This window comes from Panthera uncia, assembly GCF_023721935.1.
Source record: "Panthera uncia isolate 11264 chromosome A3 unlocalized genomic scaffold, Puncia_PCG_1.0 HiC_scaffold_12, whole genome shotgun sequence".
NCBI classification, from domain to species: Eukaryota; Metazoa; Chordata; class Mammalia; order Carnivora; family Felidae; genus Panthera; species Panthera uncia.
This window is the reverse complement of record NW_026057579.1, coordinates 20,089,536-20,112,241: the sequence shown is the minus strand read 5'-3', so window position 1 is coordinate 20,112,241 and position 22,706 is coordinate 20,089,536. Positions and strand designations below refer to the sequence as shown.

At 40.9% G+C, this 22,706-nt stretch overlaps 1 protein-coding gene across 13 annotated transcripts in view; it reads right to left on the bottom strand.

Annotated features, from left to right (window-relative positions):
* Positions 1-22,706, bottom strand: part of DTNB (dystrobrevin beta) — a 239,661-nt gene that overhangs the window by 64,473 nt on the left and 152,482 nt on the right. For 11 of the 13 annotated variants that reach the window (XM_049651935.1, XM_049651937.1, XM_049651938.1 and 8 more), the window contains one exon: positions 12,555-12,632. In XM_049651935.1, coding sequence (XP_049507892.1) covers positions 12,555-12,632 — 78 coding nt within the window. Of the gene's footprint in view, positions 1-9,566; positions 10,283-11,370; positions 12,393-12,554; positions 12,633-22,706 lie in introns of those variants that run through there. The other 2 variants (XM_049651940.1, XM_049651941.1) reach the window with 2 other exon arrangements.

Sequence of the window (22,706 nt, the reverse complement as noted above, 5' to 3'; positions counted from 1 at the left end):
TATTCTCAGCAAGTAAGGCTTACTCTGCTTGTCTCTGGCACTGGAGTTTGGTAAATGCCTCCCAGCAGAAAGCCTGGGCAATCATAGGGCTCTCCTCATTTACTTCCTTTCCCTTGGAGAAGAGTCCTGCCCTACTTACTGTCTAATTTCTGAAAAGAGTGTTATATTCAGAATAGTTTTCTAGACGTTTATAGTGGAAGAGCTCATCTTATAGCAGTTACTTCACCATGACCAGCGTGGAATTCTCTCCCATAGTAACTCATTTTGTATCATACTTTTGTAAAGTATTTGTCTACTTCAAACTAAAAATTAAAACAAAACAAAACAAAAGTGCTTCTTTCTAAGACAGATTGAAAAGTAGCAGTGTTATATAAGGCCATCATAAGGGTTTCAGCTTTTACTCTGATATGAGAAGTTATTGGTGGGTTTTGAGCAGAGGTAGGGTATGAAAGAACTTATATTTTAATAAGATCATCTGCACTATGGAAGATAAAGTGTCAGAGAATGGGGAGGCAGCAGCTAATTAGAAGCTTCCTGCAACGTTCCATATGAGAGACAAGAGTGGCCAGCAAAGTAGCAGTAGCTGTAGAGGTGTAAGAAATAGCAAGATCTTGGACAGATTCTGACAGTGTTTTTGGATAAAGCTGATCTAATAATCTGACATTTTTGACGAAATAAGCATCAAGACTTCTGACCGAGCAACTACAGGAATGAGACCGCCATTAACTGAGCCGGTGAAGACCCTGAGAGAAGTAGGTTTGGTTGGGAAGATACAGAACTCAGCTTGGGACATCTAACTAAGGTATGCATTAGATCCAAGTGAAGATACCACTGAGGAGGAGATATATGAGGTTAGAGCTCAGCAAAAAAGGTCTGGTCCGGAAAAATAAGGTTAGAAGTCACTGGTATGTAGACAGTATTAAAAACTGTGAGTCTGGACGGGATCACCTACAGTGAGGCCAAATAGAAAAGAGAAGTGCTCCCTGTGGCATACTAACATTTAGAGTTCAAAGAGGTATGGAATAACTAGCAAAGGGGGCCAAGAAGGAAGAGGAGGAAAAGCAGAAGAGCACAATAGCTGGAGGCAAGTATAGAAAGCGTTTCAAGTAGAAGGGAGCGATCATCTATGTCAAATGCCATGGATAGATCAATTAAGATAAGTCCTGAGAATTCATCAGTGAATTTAACACTGAGGAAGTCACTGGTCTCCTTGAAAGAACTGGTTTGGCAGCGAACAGGATGTGAAAATCTGACCAAGGTGCGTTCCAAAGGGAGTGGCAGAAAAGAAATCGTAGGCATTCACTATAGAAGCAATAGTCCAACTAAACTCCATTTTAACTTTCTATGAAAACTGCTATTCAGAACTAGTGTCTTTGGCCAGATAATGAGGAATCTAAACCAAAATGAAAGGCATTATCAGTAGCCATCTACAGTAAATAAGGCACTTAAGTGTCCATATATTTTCTGACAATTCTGTGTCAGGGTGTGGGTGTTATGTTAGATATACATGTGATAATATATACTCCACTGAAAGGTGTACCTGTGTTTCCAGATTTTTTTCCTTTAAATTCTTCCCTTTTGATAAAATATAAATCTATATACAACCCCCAACTTATAAGTAGGTTTTGCTTTAGAAATCTGTTTTTCTAAAGCAAAGTCAGTAGTTTGGAATAGTTTGGAACCCCACACAAGTGATAAATACATAAAATAATGATAATGATAATAACGATAGTAATAATGATGATAATAATAATAATAATAATAATAATTTGTTCTATTCTAGGCTGACACATGTCAATTCCATCCATAAAAATAAGTGATTTTCACGGCAGAATATACAATAGTTCTAGTAGTATTTCTGATGGAAATCTGGCATTTGAGTCAATGTCTGGAGCACCTACTGGATGTCAGGCACCGTGCCAGGAGAGGAAGACATACCACAGTAAGCAGGATCCAGACACGGCTGCTGCTCTCTTGATGTTAACAGTCTAGTAGAAAAAGAGACGATCGCACAAATAAATGTAAAATGGCTAATATAGTAAGTGTTAAGATGACAGGGACACTGTTCTTCTCTAAGAAAACTTAATTGGGGTTCCTCGTTGGCTCAGTCAGTAGAGCATGTGACTCTTGATCTCAGGGTTGTGAGTTCGAGCCCCACATTGTGTGTACAGCTTACTTAAGGAACAAAACAGAAAAAACAAAACAAAACAAAAAAACAAAAAGGAAGAAGAAGAAGACATAAGAATAGAATGTTGTCCAGTTAGGGAGATCAGCAAAAGCAAGGGTGAGTAGAATAAACCAGAGTTAAAAAAGAGGAGTGACAATGAAATGAGCACATCTCTCTCTGCAGCATACTTTCCTTCCCAAGACACCCTCCCAGCTCTATGCATTTGAAACAAGCTTCTAGGTGCTCCAGATGCACACTCCAGGGTGACACCTGCTCTCCAAGATGATGGGGGCCTTTGAATCTAAGGCAGAGTGTCTCATGGCTTCAGCAGAAGCTCCAGTGGCAGCAAGAGAGGGTGCTTTGGCAGAAGTTAAGAGACACACTTGTGGGGTCAGGACACAAGGGAAAGGGATGTGAGCGGTGAGGGTGGGGATGAAGGGTAAGTTGTGGTGGGACAAGGTCAGAAGCAGAGGCTGCTTCTGGAATGGCAGTTTGTAGCCCCGGAGCAGGGCTCATTGCTTGGCAGGAGGCAGGAGAGCACAGCATCTGAGAGCATGGGCTCTGGAGTGAGGCAGGCTTGGGTTTAATCCATACTCTGATACCTGCTTGCTATGTGAACTTGGGCTTTAATCTGTCCACAGAGAGATTCAGTCCCCTCATCTGTAAAATAATAATATAAAATCTACCTCATGTATTACTGACTTTAGAGAGTACAGGAAGGATTACAGAAGATAATGTAGTAGTCATTATCAGCAGAGTACCTGTGACCTTATCACAGACTTTCACATATGCTCTTTTGCTTATTCTCAGAATAATCTTACCAAAAGGTATTACTGTAATCCTCACAAGTTTACATTTCCAGCTCTGACCTCCCCCTGGAGCTCCAAGATTGTGTATTAGAGGGCCTAGTCAGCATCTCCCCTTGGCTGCCTAACAGGCATCCCAAACTGAACATGTTCAAAACAGAGCTCATTCTCTCCACCCACTTCCTCACCTGCCACTCTCCCAGGCTGACCAGTTGAAAGGAACAGCACCACCACTCACCCAGTCACCGAGCTCAAAGCAGAAGTCTTCTTGTTTCTTCTTCTCACTTCCTCGTGCCCCACATCCAATTCCTTAATCCACCCTACTGGCTGCCCTCCGAAACCAGCCCCCTTCACTGCCCCCACTGCTGCCATCCTTTCTATCTGGCACGTCTCACCAAGTGCCACCCAACAGCCCTTGACTGCCCTCCTCTTCCACTCTTGCCCACTACAGTCGATTCTCCACACCACAGTGAGTGATCTTTTAGTAGTGGGGGTGATGAAAATGTTCTAGAATTGATTGTGGTGATGGCCACACAACTCTGTAAACATACCCCAACCCACTGAATCGTACACTTTATGTGGATGGATTGTATGGTGAATGAATTATGTCTCAGTAATCTATTAAAGAAATAAATAAACAGTTCTGAAACCACTATCCATGCTACCATGGCTAAACAAATAGGCACAGGGATGGTGGGTGATGGGTTTCTCACTCTTGCAGAGGAAAGTTACAGATAACCAGGGGTGGGGGCAGCTATAGTGAATCATGCAGTACTGGAGTAGAACCAGATACTTCAGTAGAACTCATGTCCTTTATTTCTCTGCCCTGAATGGAATAAGCAGGCAATGTTAATAAGATGCCACATGCTTGAAGTAACTGAAGAAGAAAACCCCTTTCCTAACAGAAGAAGTACTGATTAAGATACAAAACAGCAGCACGACTTGAAGAAAAGGAGTATGTTTCTGGATAAAGCCTCGTGAGTCCTCACTCTCAATGAGCGTATAGTCTAGAAAAGCATGGAACAAACAGGTAATTATGATACGCTGATATGTACAACATGCTATGAATCACAGAGGAAGAACACTTAACCTAGTTGTAGGGTGTTAGGGAGGGCTTCCTGGAGGAGCTGAAGCTAAGTTCAGAAGGAAGAATTAGATGACAAAGAGAGGGACATAAAAGGAAAAAGGAAGGGAAGGCACAAAAAGGAAGGAGCAGGTGCAGAAACCTGCTTGGGGAACTGTAAGTGATTTGAGTAATTCTGGGTGTAGAAGCCAAATAAAAAGAATGAAACAAGGTAGGGCTGGGGAGACTAGCAACCGTCACCTTGGAGCAGCCTCCAAAGCCACACTGAAGAATGTGGGCCTAATCCTGTAGAATTGTGTTGCCACTAGCCACATGTACCTGTTTACATTCAAATTAATTCAAATTAAGTTAAAATTCACTCCTCTGTCACATTTCAAGTGCTTGACAGCCACACTTGGCTAATGGCTACCATTTTGGTTTCTATGCTATTGGACAGTGCTGTAGAAACAAAGAGCCACTGGAAAGTTTTAACCAGGAGAGTAACATCATTAGATCTGCATTTCAGTAAAATGTCTGGTAACAAAGAAAGGACTAGATTGGGGGTGAGGTGGGGAGTAGACTGGAGATTTCCTAGTAAGATCCATGAAAAAAGTAGGAATTTATACCACAGCACTGATTTGTTTTAAATATCTGCTTTACTATGGCTAAGTTAAAATACTGTAATAGTTTGATGTTAGAAGGAGTGAAGAGCCATGGTTAAACTGGATCACCATAGGAATTTCAGCATTGCTATAGGAATTTCCATTATAAGTGCAAGCCTTTGGCACACCCCTTTCACTACAAAGCAGCATACCGCACGGAGTCGGCTTTTTTTTTTTTTTTTAATGCTTATTTATTTTTGAGAAAGAGAGTGCAAGCAAGCAGGGAAGGGGCAGAGAGAGAGGAAGACACAGAATCTGAAGCAGGTTCCAGGCTCTGAGCTGTCAGCACACAGCCTGACGTGGGGCCCGAACCCACCAACAGTGAGATCATGACCTGAGCCGAAGTTGGACGCTTAACCAACTGATCCACCCAGGTGCCCTGCACTGAGTCAGCTTCTTAAGAGCAGATATGGTCAAGAGACTCAAGTTAACAGCCTCCAAATGTGAAAAATGTGTAAAATTGTGTGTGTGTGGGTTCTGTACATTTGTTGGATCTGAGTATGTGCCTGCCCTTTGCTAGTGTGAATGTGAGGTAGCTGGAAGAATCTGGATGACAAGAATTCATGCTATGGTCTGGTTCCTCTGTGTCCCACAGGCACTTCTAATTCAACATAATCTTGCTATCTTCCTGCCCAAATCTTCCTCCCGTGTTTCGACCATAAGTACTGTAAGCCAGAAAGGAACCTGGAGGAGAATCATCCATTCCTTTCCTTGGCCCCCCACATCCAAACTCCACAGAGTTTGGATCACTCTGTGGATCACTCTCAGGATCCCTCAGGCATCTCAGTCTGAACACGCAATGCTGAACTCACAGTTTTTCTCCCCAGACCTGTTCCTTCTTCCCCTCTGGTCTGCTGACAGTCCATAATGGATGTAATTCTTACTCAGGTTGAGGACCTCCAGCTTCAGTCCAATGAGAGGAGGTAACTATTACTTCAGTGCAAGGAGAGGAGTTACTATGCTTCTGTAAGCTTCAATTTTCCAACCTTAAGCTTTAAAGTATGGACTTGGAAATACTCAAGCTTTCTGTTTGTACTAACCTGAGTTAGAACTGCTGAAGGGTTTACCTTAAATGCTTGAATGGAAATGGAATTTAATCCCAACCCAGAGGCAGCTAAAACCTGGCTGACTGCCTGGGCCATCAGATGGACTTTGGAGATCTGCCAACACTGAGGACCCTGCAGTCACATAAAAGTATGTGTTAATTTTCAATTACTCTGCTTTTCTGTCTCTCAAAAATAGATTGGAGAAAAAAGTAATTCTTGTGTTGTCTCAGATTCTCATGAAGAATTCATGCAAGCTAAGTTGTTTCATGATCGTGCTTAAACCCTCATTAATTCTTGCTTTTCAACCAAACTCACTCTCATTTCACAGGAGGGAAGAGCACCAATAGCCTGAGTCCACAAATGGATAATTTCTGGCTTGACCAATTTCAGTTTGCCTCCTTTCTTTGTTTTGCCAATATTTCTGTCAGTCTAAAAAACAACAGATTGTGGCTTCTGTCGTTCTTCAGTATTCTGTAGATAACAAGATAAAACCTTTGCCTTGGCACCCACTCAGAAAGCCATTGTAATACTATTATAGTGCAATGCATCTCTTGGTCATGTGTCTTCATCTCAGAAATAATATAGAACATGGCATTTTCTGGCCTTTAAAAAGTACTTCTCCTTCTTGTGAAGTATGTGTTAAGTTAAAAATTTTTGACTGATAAAATCGTGCCTTTACTTATGATTCCTAGTAATTGGTAACTTCTTAGAATTAGTGGCTCTAATATCTACGTGTTGCTACCCAAAGATGGTGGCACACAATACATCTTTATAAACCAAACAGACTAGAAAGCACTATTTAATATTTGAGGAAAATAAAAATGAGGTGGTCGGGGGGTAAAAAGGGCCTCCTGAAACAAATCTATGCTAATGCGGGAGTGATATAATCTACTTAGGTATGCAATTTTTTTTTCAGAAATCACCCAAAAAAGAAGTCTATAGCTAATGTCTCTTTAGCATCCTTACCTTCTCCACAGAGAGCAGACCCCCTTCTTTGGAAAACCGACCCCTACCCATTCAACCGTGGTAATCTAGGTAGGGCCACCAAACAGAAAACCCCTGGATGGGTAACATGATCTAAGATGGACCAAAAAGAACTCTCATTGGGAGTTTCCAAGTCGGAACTAAGAGAAAGGCAATCGCTATAGGGTTGAGGTTATGAAATATGAACACACAGGTCTCACGGATATATTCCCTGCTGTGTGAAAGGTAACTATTATAGGGAAGAATCAGCTGACATACAACAGGGAGGAGCAAGGAGCATGAGGGTAGCAGAGGGAGACAGGGAAACACCTAAGTGAGTTATAGCCCCCCTGGCTCTGGTCATCCCTGAGGCCCAGCCACGTACAGCCCTGTTCTTCTTCCCCCAGTTTGGCTACAAAACCAAAAAAATCTTCTTGTTTTCCCTAAGCTCATCCAAACTGAGCTTCTGTCACTTATAGCCAAGGGTTCTGACTAAAATAGAAACTGATACTAGAAGTGGGGAGAAACACTGAGTGGAACTAGCTGAGTCGGGTTGAGGAATGGATGGTAGCAACACTCCATCCCAGGGAGGGGACACATCTATCTTTGCTACGTGGCCACTATGAAAAGCAACTAGTTCAACTGTGATCTTAAGGATCGTGGGGCCTCGATCTTGTGCCCCTGATGGCTGGAGTTCCAGGCACCGGAGAGGAATAACAGGATGGAGCAGTGATTTCCCGAAGTCTTCAGAACTAAGGGAGGGAGATGGGTTGTCTGGAAGCCAGTTGCTTCAGCCCACCAAGGGTGAGATAATGAAGACAATTAGGATCTCGTGGGGGCTGTATTGTTCCAAAAACCCCAAATATAAACCTCAACTCTTTGGCAGAGTGGGGTAGGGACAATTACCCAGTCATGTGGATAGTCTGTGGTTCGAAGCGCTTCCTGTACAGACTACCAGCTAAATGCTCTGCATCCTTCCTTTGCCTTCTAATTCCTGGAGCGGGCCTTCTTCTGGGCTCCTCTCCCCATCTGCTTACGCTGTAGTCTTCTCCAGTCTGTAAAATCTCTTTCCACTCACCCACCTGCTTTGCTGCTTCCAAATTCTTGTTGGTATGGTCTCCTCTTTCATTTTTCTTTTTTTTTGTGGGTTTTTACTCAAAATAATCCCCACACTGTCATTTTGGTGGGTTTCACAAGGAAACACAGCAGATGTGGCTTAATATGCCATGTTTTCCGTCACCTCCCTTTTCCCGCTGTCCGAATTACAATTCTCCTACTTTCTGATCTCTACCTTTGTGGACTGGGTGCAAAGTGCTTACAACTTATCATTTGCTTCAGGGCAGGAGGGGATAAGGAGTCATAGAAAGACACACCTAGACCTGACCTGGGTGAATGGACATAATCTACGTAACCAGGGTCCAGGGCTGTTACAGCACGTGGACAGACTCCTGGGAGAGGCATGCACCCATTTGCAGTTGTACGTGGAATGCTACATTATGGGAAGGAAAACCCTAGGAGAGGAAACCTGTATGAGAAGGTGTGTATATGTATATACTTTTGCACACATCTGTGTGCTCGGTAGCAAAACGGTGGTCTGCCAACAGCCTCTGTTATTTGTCCTTCCCACGATCTCTCTCTTCTGTTCTTGACAGTATGACCATCTTTTGGGGACACACTCCCTCCTCTGTTTTGATGATGTAGGTTTAATGGGTGTGGCCTACCACATACACAAGGGTGGGCAGTAATCCAATCCAGGACAGTTGAGAACCCTTCCTTGGAGTTTTCTAATCGAAGGGAGGAAAAGCATAACTTCTTGAGTGCCAACGCTGTGGCTGTGCATCTGAAGCCATCGGCGGTAGTGAGAAGTAGATGTTTCACAGCAGTAGGGAAGGAAGATGGCATTCTGTGAGTAACCAAGAGATGGAGAAGCCACAGATAGACATCCCGACGGCTTTTAAGTTACTTTTGTGATCCGTGGACACTTCTGCCTTTGCCTTCTGCTTTTGCCTTTGTCTTTGTGGGTTTGTCTCTTTTTGTTTTCCTTTTTGTTTTTTTAACTATAGTAAGAACACATACCATAAGATCTACCTGGTACTAACTACGAGCACAATGCTATAGAGCAGTTCATTTACAACCTTTTCATCTTGCTTAATTGGGTTTGTGCATTTTAAGTTAAATTTTAATACACGAAGTTAAAAGAGTTAATACTAATACACCAACTGAATGCACAAAGCAAAAAGTGTCATATTGGAAGTTTTTGTTACTGCCATAGTTATATGAACTGCCCACAGAATTGTAAAAGTTTAAATATTCATAAATAACGCTAAGGCTTTAGAAGACATTAGAATATATTGGCATAATTTTCGATATTGGTCTGAATATATGTAATGATTTAAAACAGTATAATAGTGGGTGCCTGGGTGGCTCAGTTGGTTAAGCATCCGACTCTTGGTTTCGGCTCAGGTCATGATCTCATTGTTCATGGGTCTGGGCCCGTGTCAGGCTTTGTGCTGGAAGAGCAGGGTCTGCTTGGGATTCTCTCTCTCCCTTTCTCTTTGCCCCGCCCCCCGGCTCGCTCACTCTCTCTCTCTCTCTCAAAATAAAAATGAATGAATAAATAAAATAATACGGTACCTTAGTCCAGAGACTAATACCACCATTCACATTCTGAACCCTGGGGAAAAAGAGGGACAGAAGCAAGCCTTGGAGGAAATCCAGTAGAAGGGGGAGACTTTAAGCCTCTGTTTTAAAGTTTTGAAAGTTTTTTGTTGTTTGTTTTTAAGTACATTGTTCTCGTTATTTTATTTTATTTACTTTAATTTTTTTAATGTTTATTTATTTTTGAGAGAGACAGAGCATGAGCGGGGAAGGGGCAGAGAAAGAGACACAGAATCTGAAGCAGGCTCCAGGCTCTGAGCTGTCAGCACAGAGTCCAACGCAAGGCTCAAACTCACTATCTGTGAGATCATGACCTGAGCCGAAGTTGGACGCTCAACTGACTGAGCCAGTCAGCAAACCCTCTTCTGTTTTTTTTTAAAGAAAGCAAATTTCCAGGAACTATTTAGTCTAAAGCAAAGATGAAATTTCTTTCCAATTATAGAACTTTCAATATAGGAATACTAGAAGAATATTATATAGAGCAAATCCCTACAGTGGACCCTCTCAGGAACATAATTCACAGCATCTCACATGACAGCCAGCATTTTTGCCACTGATAAGTTTTTCTTCTTTAAAAAGTCACTCTTACATTTGTGAGCATCTTCTATTTGGACTCACATACTATTTTTGACCCTTGGAGCTATCACTACTTTCATATGCACTGCCTCCTGAAAAGGCAGAAACTATAGCTCTTACAGAAACTGTAGCTCATAAATTTTTCCTGCATTTTTATTACTGTGCATGTTCTTGTCTGATTCAGTGATTTATGTCGTATGCTGAGTCCTAAAGGAAACTTCTTAATTCTGGAGAGTAGCTTTATTCTCCTTGAGGATTCTCTGCCCCAGCAGAGGAAGGTTCTGTATGACTGGGATGATGTGCTGGGTTCCTAGCTTTCACCAGACTCTGGAGACACACGTCTAATGACATTTGGAGGAAAAAAGAAAAACTGATGAATCCTTAAGGAAGTAAACAGAATACTAGTTGGAAATTTACATTGGTTTGGTAACTTGGGCCACAAAAAGCCAAATCTATGGATTATGCAATTGATGCCCACGTGTTACATCATAATCTCATCCTGAATATAAATGAAATCTAAAATTCTAAGGACTAAATTGTTAGGATGGGAGCATCTTGTTCCCATATGGCAACTACTCTTCTTAATAAATTATAGCGCTCAGTCTTCCGTTCTGGCCTGCTAAGGGCTCTGGCTGCCTTTGTTCTGCTGGTCAACGCCTACAAAGTCTGTGATAACCACCTCTAGGAAGGACCAAGTCTACTAGACTTTGCTAAAAAGAGTGTCATCTATAAGTTATTGTTTCTTCACCACCTCTTCTCTCATCAGTTTAGTTCTTAATTTTTTTTAATGTTTGTTTATTTTTTGAGACAGACAGAGACAGAGGACTAGCGGGGGAGGGGCAGAGAGAGAGGGAGACAGAGTCCCAAGCAACTCCAGGCTCTGAGCTGTCAGCACAGAGCCCAATGTGGGGCTTGAACTCAAGAACTGTGAGATCATGACCTGAGCCGAAGTCAGATGCTTAACTGACTGAGCCACCCAGGCACCCCTCATCAGTTTACTTCTTAAATAGTGAAAACAATATCTTAAATTTTCGCATAACCCCACAAGGTAGACACTATCATTGTCCCCATTTTATATATTTAAAAAAAGAAGATAAAAATCTTGTTCAAGGTCAGGTGAGAGCCAGGACTTAAAGGCAGCCAGTCAGGCTCAAGTCTATGCTGTAGTCAAGAATACCACTCAAATCTGCTCACAAGAAGTGGTAAGGGGGGCGCCTGGGTGGCTCAGGTCACGATCTCGCAGTTTGTGAGTTCGAGCCCCATGTCGGACTCTGTGCTGATAGCTGGGAGCCTGGAGCCTGCTTCAGATTCTATGTCTCCTAATCTCTCTGCCCCTCCCCTGCTCATGCTCTGTCTCTGTCTCTCTCAAAAATAAACATGAAAAAAAAAAAAAAAAGAAGAAGAAGAAGAAGCAGTAGTGTCTCAACAAGGCTGTAGGCAAGGACCCTTACCTGGTCGTCTTGAGTTTCCTAGTGGACAACACATTATCAGGTCACTCTGATTTAATCCCTAAATCCTCTATTCCAGTTTACTCCATAGCTTCCTTCTAAGGCTCTTTCCCAAACTTGCTTGATGATAAGAATCACCTGGAATACTTATTGTTAGAGGTGTAACTTCTCAAGATCTCAGGATCCACTGGGTCTGATGTGGTCCCAGAAAACTGTATTTTTAATAACTGACCCACGTGATTCTTTTGAATCTTCTCAGCAGTCAAGTTTGGGAAAGAGTGCTCCAGGAGTTTTAGCCAATGAAAACAAACACAGTTGATCTTAAGTATCATATATTATATGTTAAGTCACAGTATTATTAAGCAGATGACATTTCTATAGCTGAATTAATCCAAAGCAATCAGTACATATGGCACAAAGTAGTTTTTCTTCAGGAAGAACTTGGGGAGTTGGTTGGAATGTCTTTGTTTTTTTGTTCTTTTTTGGGTGATGACTGTTAGAAAGGATTCTTTAATGGCTGTGCCCTTGAGGGAGTTTCTGCAATACTCTCATTATGGAACAGCTTAAATCAAACAGAAAGTAAGCCATTTTATAGAGTTCTTTTAAGTCCTGCCTGAGAGAATTTTGGAGAAGAGTAAATTAAATAAAGAAGAGAAAGGACTACACAGTTCTAGCTCCTTGTAGGACCCTAAAGGAGACTCTCTGTAAAACTAAAAGACCCAAGCTTTTCAACTTAAATGTTTATGAATCATATACACATTGATTTAGGAGAATTATCAGGGATTAATTCAGTTCACACAGTCTAATCAAGAAGCAGAAGCGATCTTCAACATTTAAAGAATGCAAATGCAAAATTGTTGAAATTCATGATCATCAAAATATTATTTAATGTTAAAGAAGAGGCTTTCCAAAGTGCCAAATCTGCTTTGACACTGTGTTCACTGCTTGTCACAAATGAAGAGTTTCCACCTCAGGCACCACTCACAAGCAGACTCCTTTGGTGCTACATTTACGAGTTAGTGGGGAAAAAAAGAAGAAAAAAAAAATCACAAAATAATTTTAAAAGACAGTTAAAGGAGGAGAATTCTGCCCTGTGGAATCTCTGCTTCCCCGGCCAGGCCTGTACCCAACTCTGAGCAGTGACTGAGGCGTAGACCCTACATACCTCTTGGTGGGGGTGGGCACCCCAGAGGACAGGTGGCTCACCATGGTGTCGTTCATATTGGCCAGAGGACGAGGAGGACTGAAAGGAAAGACATTTACATTGTATTAATAATTACCAACAGGACCGGGGAAACAAATGAAAGAGTGATAGGGGCAAAGGAACCAACTATCATTGCTTCTGATAAGCACAGTAGGATTCACAGGGAGGAAGGGTGGAGATGGATAGGTGCAGCCCAAGCAAACTCAACAAGAAGGGTTCTTTCACTCAAAGCCAAAGGACCACAGAGCTGCACTGCACCAAGAGGAGCGACTGGTCACACACACACCATGACAGGGATGTAATTTCCCCGGATTTTGTTCCGTAGTTTTAGTGCACAAGAGGCTGAGTTCTGCTACTTAATTAGTATCTTTGTATCTTAGGTGTTTCCAGGGTTACGAGGTGTTTGACGTTTGTGGTATATTATGAGGGTCACAATGGCAACTTGCACGTTGTTCCTGATTTGGTTAGAGTTCACTGTCTTCCCTTAGATTTGGGTGGACAGACATGATGATGAGGGCAGTGGAAAGGATTAGGTTTCCTGGGCATACCCGAATCAGGTGACAGCACCGTGCAAGCCTGAGGAGGGGAGTGAGACAAAGCAGGAACAGAAAGAAGGACAATGTGTCAAAAATGGGCCCGTGATGGAAGAAGAGATGGGCAGGAAGGCAGCACAGCAGAGTCAAGAAACTGGCAGGTGGGCACAGGGGGAGGGCAGAAAAGAATGATGGAAAAAGCCCATCAAAATAGACCAATGTAAACACAGGATCAAGTTGGGAGGTGATGGGGAGACTCTGATGCCAAAAGATGCTATAGCCATAGCACACGTTTGTCATCGGCAAGAAAGGGAAGATCACAGATGAACAAGATGGATTTAGTTTGCATACTTTTTACCAAAACAGGCTGTTAAGCACTAAATTCTTTTATTAATGCTTTACTAGAATCTTAACAATCAATCCATATTTTATACTTATCCTCTAATCAGAATGCTTTTTTTTTTTTTTTTTTTTTTTTTTTTTTTTTTTTAAGTAGGCTCCATGCAGACTGTGGATCCCAATGTGGGGCTTGAACTCACAATCCTGAGATCAAGACCTGAACTGAGATCAAGAGTTGGACACTTAACCAACTGAGCCACCTGGGTACCCCTAGAATGCTTTCTTTTATAACATAATCTAAATTTAAATTTTAAGGTAAGTACATTTGATAACTCGTCTGTAGCACTGGTTTTCTGGACTCAAGATCTAGTGCTCCTTTTTGAGAAAGTCTTAAAAGAATGAATCCAAACTTACCAAAAGGAATCTATGATTTTGCTCTTCTTCCTCCCCACCAAGTTCAGCTACAAAGGGTTACTGTCTTGCATTGGAGCCACATGACTATTGCTAAATATTACTCCTGGGAAACCTCTCACTTCCTTTCCTAAGTTGAAAGAAGTACTTTTCAGAGAAATTTGTCCATCAAAGCCAAAAAGTGAAGCAAAAAAGTCCTTCTTTCATATTTAGGTGCTTGGGAACTAGCTCCTCGTTTCTCCTTACATTTAAGTGCTGAGTTAATTATGTAAAGTGATTTTGTAGAGGTTATACTTAGCAAGTCTTGGTGAATATTAAGGGACCAGAGCCTTTACTGTTTTGCAGGTTTTATAATACACTCAAAAACGCAAGGGAAAATTTTCAGGTTAAGCCAAGGACTACCTACCTACCTATCTCTGTATCTATCTATACACGCCTCTTTTTTTTTTTAACCAATTTTATTTCTGGGTAGGGAAATATTTTATTTATTTATTTATTTTTGAGAGAGAGCGAGAGAGAGAGAGAGAGCAAGAGAAAGCACATGGTGGGGCAGAGAGAGAGAGAGAGAGAGAGGGAGGGAGAGAGAGGGCGAGAGAGAATCCCAAGCAGGCTCTGTGCTCTCAGTGCAGAGCCTGATATGCGGCTTGATCCCACAAACTGAGATTATGACCTGAGCTAAAGTCAAGAGTTGGACACTCAACCGATGAGCCACCCAGGCACCCTGGGAAATATTTTTAATGGTTTTCCATTTAACAGAGAGGATTAATGGAAAGTAATTTGCAGGGAACAGATTTAGGTCTCTTGACTTTTAAGCCACAGTGCTATGTTTATTTATTACACATTCCTCCCTTTATGTGACAAGTTGCAAAGTAAGACATTCAGAACTGAAATATGCTTTTCTAGGCTAGAATTTAATTCTACATTATATATTTCCCCACCTATCTTCCAGGCAGATATCCAATATTGCCTCCCACACTTTCAAGCCTATTAATGCCAAGTATCTGTGCTGAGTTATAATCAATGAATGAATCAATCAATCAATCATTTTAGGCTAATAATAAAAATGAACAGAGATTAACTCTAGTTCTAATGGACTAAATGTCCAAATGGAACAAGGAGACAATTCCTATGAAAGAAACAAATCCAACATCACAGCTTTTCATCCTTGAGGGCACCAGAAACATTCTGGTCCTGAAAACAGAATGGGCTTTGCTCGTTTAATATATTATTATTAGTGACCCATTTCCCAAATAAGATAAGGACATGTTCATGCTTTCAGAACTAATACAGATGCCTAGTATTTTTCAATATTGAAGATACTACTACATTCAATTTCCTTTCTGACATTCTCAGAGGAAAAATGACAATAGAAAAAATTTTTTAAAAAAATTTCTTACACATGGATCCATGTGATAAAATTTCATGATTTGTAGTATTTTGTTTGGTCTGATGCCACAAGACTTGTTAACAATCATCTCTATCTCTTGGCAGATAGCATGCTCAATTATTATCATTCTTTTAATGTTTATTTATTTTGACACAGAGAGAGAGTACAAATGAGAGGGACAGAGGGAGAGGGAGAGAGAGAATCCCAAACCGGGTTTGATCCCACAAACTGTGAGATCATGACCCAAGCCAAAATCAAGAGTCGATGCTCAACAAACAAAGGGCCCCATGCTCAATTATTATCTTTTAGCACATACATCAAAGCCTCTTTTCTAAACTCAGAACCAGACAGTAATGACTACATTGTAAGTTGGAAGCTAATCTTAACTCCCCCCAAAACTTCATACCCTTTGTGAACTTCTAGCACATTTTCCCAGAGAAATAGGTACTATGTGTTCGTAGTCCAAGATGAAAGAGGAATTTGAAAACATAAAGGGAGTCTTTATTTAGGATCTACCACTAGACCCACAATTCACTGTGAAAACCAACAACTCAGATGTGGTCCTAGGAGATGTAATACACCAAGAATGACTTCTGGCTTAAAAATTTTTTTCATATGGCCAGTAGGACACAGCTGAAAAAATGCTTCCAGGTGTGAAGTAGACATTAATAGTACCAGTTTCAGAAACTTACAAGGCAGAATTGACACAACTCATCAGATCAGCTTTGTTGGTCTTCTTTAACATGTAAAACCGTGTTGAATACCTTGAACATGTCACCAGATGTTTTATATCTTCCTTTGATGAAGATCTCAACAAGGCATCCTTAGACACGAATGAGTTCCCTGATACCCAAATGACCACCAACCATCTCTTCGTACAAATTTGGGAGGTTCCTTCTTTGTTCATAAGACATGCCAATTTTTTGAGGAGATAGATGGATGATACAGACAGAAGGCAATCTGCTAGGCAGAAGTAGTCGATACAAAAGAAGACATGGAGAGAATTTTTAAAATCTTAATCAAAAAGAAAGAAGCATTCTTCCTGGGTACCTACTCACAAAAGATAAGTAAGGCTATCTTCATCCCAATAACCTAACTACATATTGATGAAGACAGGTATGTAAACAGATCATCATAATGCAAAGTAGTGAAAGCAGCTAAAATTGAGGAGTCAAAGAAGAGCAGTTACTCTTGGAGGAAAGGAGGGGGGCAATGGGAGTGAGGCTGAAGTAACACTGAGGAGTTTCTCAGATACAGAAAAAAGTTAAGGGTACCCTGGATGGATGAAATGGTATGGGAAAAGGCACAGAAGCCCAAAAGTACATGGCATATTTGGGTTTAACTTATTTGGCTGGACTCAAAGGCACTTGAAGGGGAATAGCTGAAAATGCCTCTGGAAAACTAGATTAGGGCCAGGATGTGAATGAAGCCTGTTCTACCACAAGCTAAGAAGTTTGGAATTTATACCAATGGCATTGGGGGAAACATGGAAAGCTTTTAAGCCAAAGGATGATGTACCAATAGATGGGCTTTGAAAAGGTGACCCAAAAAGGATGTGAATAAATCACTGACTTTAATCAAGGGTATGCATAGAAATCATCTGAGAAGCTTTGAAAATAAGATATGCAAGCTCTACCCTCAATTTAATGAACCTGAATCTTGAGGAGAAAGAGGAGTTTTTTCTTTAAAAAAGTTATTTATTTATTTATTTATTTATTTATTTATTTATTTATTTTATGAGAGAGAACACAAGCAATGGAGGGGCAGAGAGAGAGAGAGCGAGAATCTGAAGCAGACTCCAGGCTCTGAGCTGTCTACACAAAGCCCGACACGGGGCTTAAATCCACGAACCATGAGATCATGACCTGAGCCAAAGTCAAACACTTAACCGACTGAGCCACCCAGGTGCCCTAAGGACTTTTTTCCTAATGCATACCCCCTTTAAAAATCATTTATGGACTTTCAAGTTAAGATGGAGGGGTAGCATGGAGACCCTCAGCTTGTCTCATCCCTGAAATGCAGCTAGATCAGCACCAAACCATTTTACACACCTAGGAAATTGATCTGAGGATTAACACAACAATCTGCATAACTTGAGCCAAAGAACTTGGCAGGTACCCAGTGCGGAGAGGTGAACTGGGGGAGAGAAAAGCCGTGGAGCATAGGGAGCTGTTTTTGCAGACAGAGGACAGAGAAAGGGGGAGAGTATGGTGTATTGGGAGAGTGCAAGAAAAACACTCCCTCGAGAGTAGCTGGAGAGAAAGAGAGAGAGACAGTAAAAACACCTGCAGGTGACTGAACAAGAAATCTGTTCCCCAAAACCACGGACAGGAAGCAAGGAGTGCTTTTCAATAGCATCAGGATTCTAAAAACAGTGGAGCACAGAGTCTGATGTTCCGGAGTTCAGTCCTGGTGGTGCTCTGGTGGGGAACCAGGGCAAATCCCCAGGAGCAGGCAGCGGGCTCTGTCACACGGGTGCCATGCGGGAAGAAGCGGTTCCCCTGCATGGAGTGCATTTGGTAGAGGTCATATGGCCTCCCACAGGCAAAGGTCCTAGTGGACCCCATAGAGCAGCCACATTTGCTGGTATTGGGACAAAGATGCCAGAGTGTGGTGAAACCTCATGCTAGCTGTGTGTTGTGATTTGCCATAATCTCTGAACTTCTGCTGCTGTCAGATTGCAGGAACATTTTCTGGGCAAGCTGGCAACCGGCCATTGCTCAGCAAGACCCTCCCCCAGAGAGTCGGCGGGGGTCCAAGCCACAGGGGTCTCTGAAGTGTGGGGTTTTGAAACACAGTCGCATCTGAGATAAAACTCATTCTATGAAGCCAGCATTACCTTGATTCCAAAACCAGACAAAGACCCCACTATAAAGGAGAACTACAGACCAATTTCCTTGATGAACATAGATGCAAAGATTCTCAACAAGATACTAGCAAGAGTTATTAAAAGAATCAAGAGAATTAGAAGAACTATTCACCATGATCAAGTGGGATTTATTCCTGGGATGCAGGGCTGGTTCAATATCCTCAAATCAATCAATGTGATACATCACATTAATGAAAGAAACGATAATAACCATATGATCCTCTCAATAGATGCAGAGAAAGCATTTGACAAAATACAGCATCCTTTCTCAATCAAAAACCCTCAAGAAAGTAGGAATAGAAGGATCATACCTCAAGATCATAAAAATCATATACGAAAGACCCATTGCTAATATCATCCTCAATGGGGAAAAACAGAGCTTTCCTCCTAAGGTCAGGAACATGACAAGGATGTCCACTCTCACCACTGTCATTCAACATAGTGTTGGAAGTCCTAGCCTCAGCCATCAGACAACACAAAGAAATAAAAGGCATCAAAATCAGCAAGGAGGAAGCCAAACTTACACTCTTCACAGATGACATGATACTCTATGTGGAAAACCCAAAAGATTCCACCAAAAAACTCCTAGAACTCATCCATGAATTCAGCAAAGTCGCAGGAAATAAAATCAACGCACAGAAATTGGTTGCATTTCTATACACCAATAATGAAGCAGCAGAAAGAGAAATCAAGGAATTGATTCCATTTACAATTGCACCAAAAATCATAACATACCTAGGAATAAACCTAACAAAAGAGGTGAAAAATCTATACACTGAAAACTACAGAAAGCTTATGAAAGAAATTGAAGAAGACACAAAAAAATGGAAAAGCATTCCATGCTCATGGATTGGAAAACAAGTATTATTAAAATGTTGCTACTACCCAAAGGAATCTACATATTCACTGCAATCCCTATCAAAATAACACCAGCATTCTTCACAGAGACAGAACAAACAATCCTAACATTTGTATGGAACCAGAAAAGACCCCGAATAGCCAAAGCAACCCTGAAAAAGAAAACCAAAGCTAGAGGCATCACAATTCCAGACTTCAAGCTGTATTACAAAGCTGTAATCATCAAGAGAGTATGGTACTGGCACAAAAACAGACACTCAGATCAATGGAACAGAATAGAGAACCCAGAAATGGATCCACAAACGTATGGCCAACTAATTTTTGACAAAGCAGGAAAAGAATATCCAATGGAAAAAAGACAATCTTCAGCAAATGGTGTTCGGAATACTGGACAGCTCCATGCAGAGTAATGAACCTGGACCACTTTCTTACACCACGCACAAAAATAAACTCAAAATGGATGAAAGACCTGGGGCGCCTGGGTGGCTCAGTCGGTTGGGAGGCTGACTTCGGCTCAGGTCATGATCTTGCGGTCTGTGAGTTTGAGCCCCGCGTCGGGCTCCTTGCTGACTGCTTGGAGCCTGGAGCCTGCTTCAAATTCTGTCTCCCTCTCTCTCTGCCCCTTTCCCATTCGCACTCTGTCTCTCTCTGTCTTTCAAAAATGAATAAATGTTAAAAAAATTTTTTTTAAATGGATGAAAGACCTAAATGTAAGACAGGAAGCCATCAAAGTCCTAGAGGAGAAAACAGGCAACAACTTCTTTGACCTTGGCTGCAGCAACTTCATACTTGACATGTCTCCAGAGGCAAGAGAAACAAAAGCAAAAACGAACTATTGGGACCTCATCAAAATAAAATGCACAGTGAAGGAAACAATTAGCAAAACTAAAAGGCAACTGATGGAATGGGAGAGGATATTTGCAAATGACATATCAGATAAAGGGTTAGTATCCAAAATTATAAAGAACATACCAAAATCAACACCCAAAAAACAAATAATCCAGTGAAGAAATGGGCAAAAGACAAGAACACTTTTCCAAAGACATCCAGATGGCCAACAGACACATGAAAAGATGCTCAACATCACTCATCATCAGGGAAATACAAATCAAAACCACAATGAGATACCACCTCACACCTGTCAGAATGGCTAACATTAACAACTCAGACAACAACAGATGTTGGCGAGGATGTGGAGAAAGAGGGTCTCTTTTGCACTGCTGGTGGGAATGCAAACTGCTGCAGCCACTCTGGAAAACAGTACGGAAGTTTCTCAAAAAATTAAAATTAGAACTACTCTACGACCCAGCATTTGAACTACCATGTATTTATCCAAAGGATACAAAAATGCTGATTTGAAGGGGCACAAGCACCCCAATGTTTATAGCAGTGCTATTGACAATAGCCAAAGTATGGAAAGAGCTCAAATGCCCATTGACTGATAAATGGATAAAGAAGATGTGGTATATATAAACAATGGAATATTATTTGGCGATCAAAAATGAAATCTTGCCATTTGCAACAACATGGATGGAACTAGAGTGTATTATGCTAAGCGAAATAAATCAGAGAAAGACAAATATCATGACTTCACTCATATGTGGAACTTAGGAAACAAAATAAATGAACATAGGGGAAGGGAAAGAAAAATAAGATAAAGAAAGGGAAACAAACCATAAGAGACCCTTAAATACAGAGAACAAACTGAGGGTGCTGGTGGGGTGCTAGATGGGGGGATGAGCTAATTGGGTGATAGGCATAAAAGCACTTGTTGGGATGAGCACGGGGTGTTATATGTAAGTGACGAATGACTAAATTCTACTCCTCAAATCATTATTACACTACATATTAAGGACCGTGGATTTAAATAAAATTTAAAAATTAAAAAATAAAGTACAATGTTTATGAAGATTTTCTAAATGTTCATTTATTTGAGAGAGAGAGAGAGAGCATGTATGCACGCAAGCTAGGGGAGGGGCAGAGAGAGGAGAATCTTAAGCAGGCTCCCCACTGTCAGCACTAAGCCCCACCAACACAGACAGGTTGAGATCAGGACCTGAGCCGACATAAGAGTAGGATGCTCAACCGACTGAGCAATCCAGGTGCCCCTATGAAGGCTTTCTAAATGCTTACCACATAAGAGGTAAAAAAGGGCATGATAACTACGGTAATACTAACAATTATTGAATGTTTGATGTATACCTATCAGACACTGTGTGTAGAGCTGTAAATATATCATTTTATCTTCACAGTAACCCTATAAATAGAATTATATATACACACAGCATGTTCTCAGCTAAATAATAAAAGTAAACAAAGTAACTGAAGGAAATATGTCAAAATGTTAAGAGAAGTCGAATTATGGCTAGTTTTTTCCTTCTATTTATACTTTCCTGTACTTCCCCAAATTCTCTGGTTTAATTTTTCCTGATTTCCAGAGAAAAAGATGCTTAATGTTAAAAAAATTATAAAGCAGAAAAAAAAGACCAAAAAAAAAAAAAAAAAAGAAGCTATAACACCGAGTCAAATTGTCTAAAGTGAGCCTATACTATTTTTTGTTATCATAAAGAAAGTAAATTGAAGGAAGATGTTTAACTGAGGGACTGTGAGTAGACAAAAGACCTTTAAATGATTTGAGTAGATGCAAAATTGTACATCCCCTCAGCACCCTCACCACCACAATCCTGCAAAAGAAAGTTAATAAAACATATTAGATCAGGGCACATTATCTCCTCTACCAGACTGTGAGAAATTTGTGTGATTTTTTTTTTTAATCACTGTATTTCAAGTACCCGGCAGAGTATGAGACATGGAGCAGGCTTCTGGGAAATATTTGTTGGTCACAAGTTAGCACCATGATGCAGAATACAGAGGAGTGCAGTGTATAAGAAGTAATCTTTCTGTTAAATTCAGGTTTGGTGAAACTATTCTTGGAGAATGAAATAATGACATTATTAGCTGTTATATTGGGTAAGTATATTGGTATTGCTTGCAGCCACAGCAAGTTTTCATCTGTGACTGGGTCATGGAATCAGCAGAATGGGGTGTCTTAAATAACAACAACAGCAACACTTGTTGAGTGCCTAATATGTGTCACACTCAGTTCAAACATTTCCCAAGGGTTCACTCACTTAAACCTTACAGCCTTCGATGAGACAGATACTATTACTAACGCTATTTTACAGATGGAGACACTAAGGCACACTGAGGTCACAGCCAAATCCTGGCAGAAGGAGGATCTGAACCAAGGCGGTACTGCTCTTGTGTCTGTTCTTAACCATGGTGTAGTGTCTCTACTACCTTTGATTACTGCATTTTCAGAAAAGCTTACTTAAGACTGTTTAGTCTATAAATTATAAACAAAAGCATGGTGTTAGATCAAAGTTCTTAAAAAGCTGTTTCTATAGGAAGGTAAAACAATATACACCTGGAGTAGTTTTGGGGTGCTCTACTCTTTCTCCTATCACATCCTTAAAGCTCTGTATCATGAATGCCTATCTGAACTCAAACCATCTGGCTGCAGAGCTCTCATCTTTCACCACCTCTAGGCTGCCCCAAGGAAAACTGGGTAAGTTAGATCCTTCAAAACAGATCCTTCAAAACAGATCCTAATTTATTAAGATGAATTTAAAATCTAATCTTAATTTCAAAGGTGTTATGGATTCCTCATCTCAGTCTAACAAAATACATAGGTTTAATGAGCAAATTATCTATTC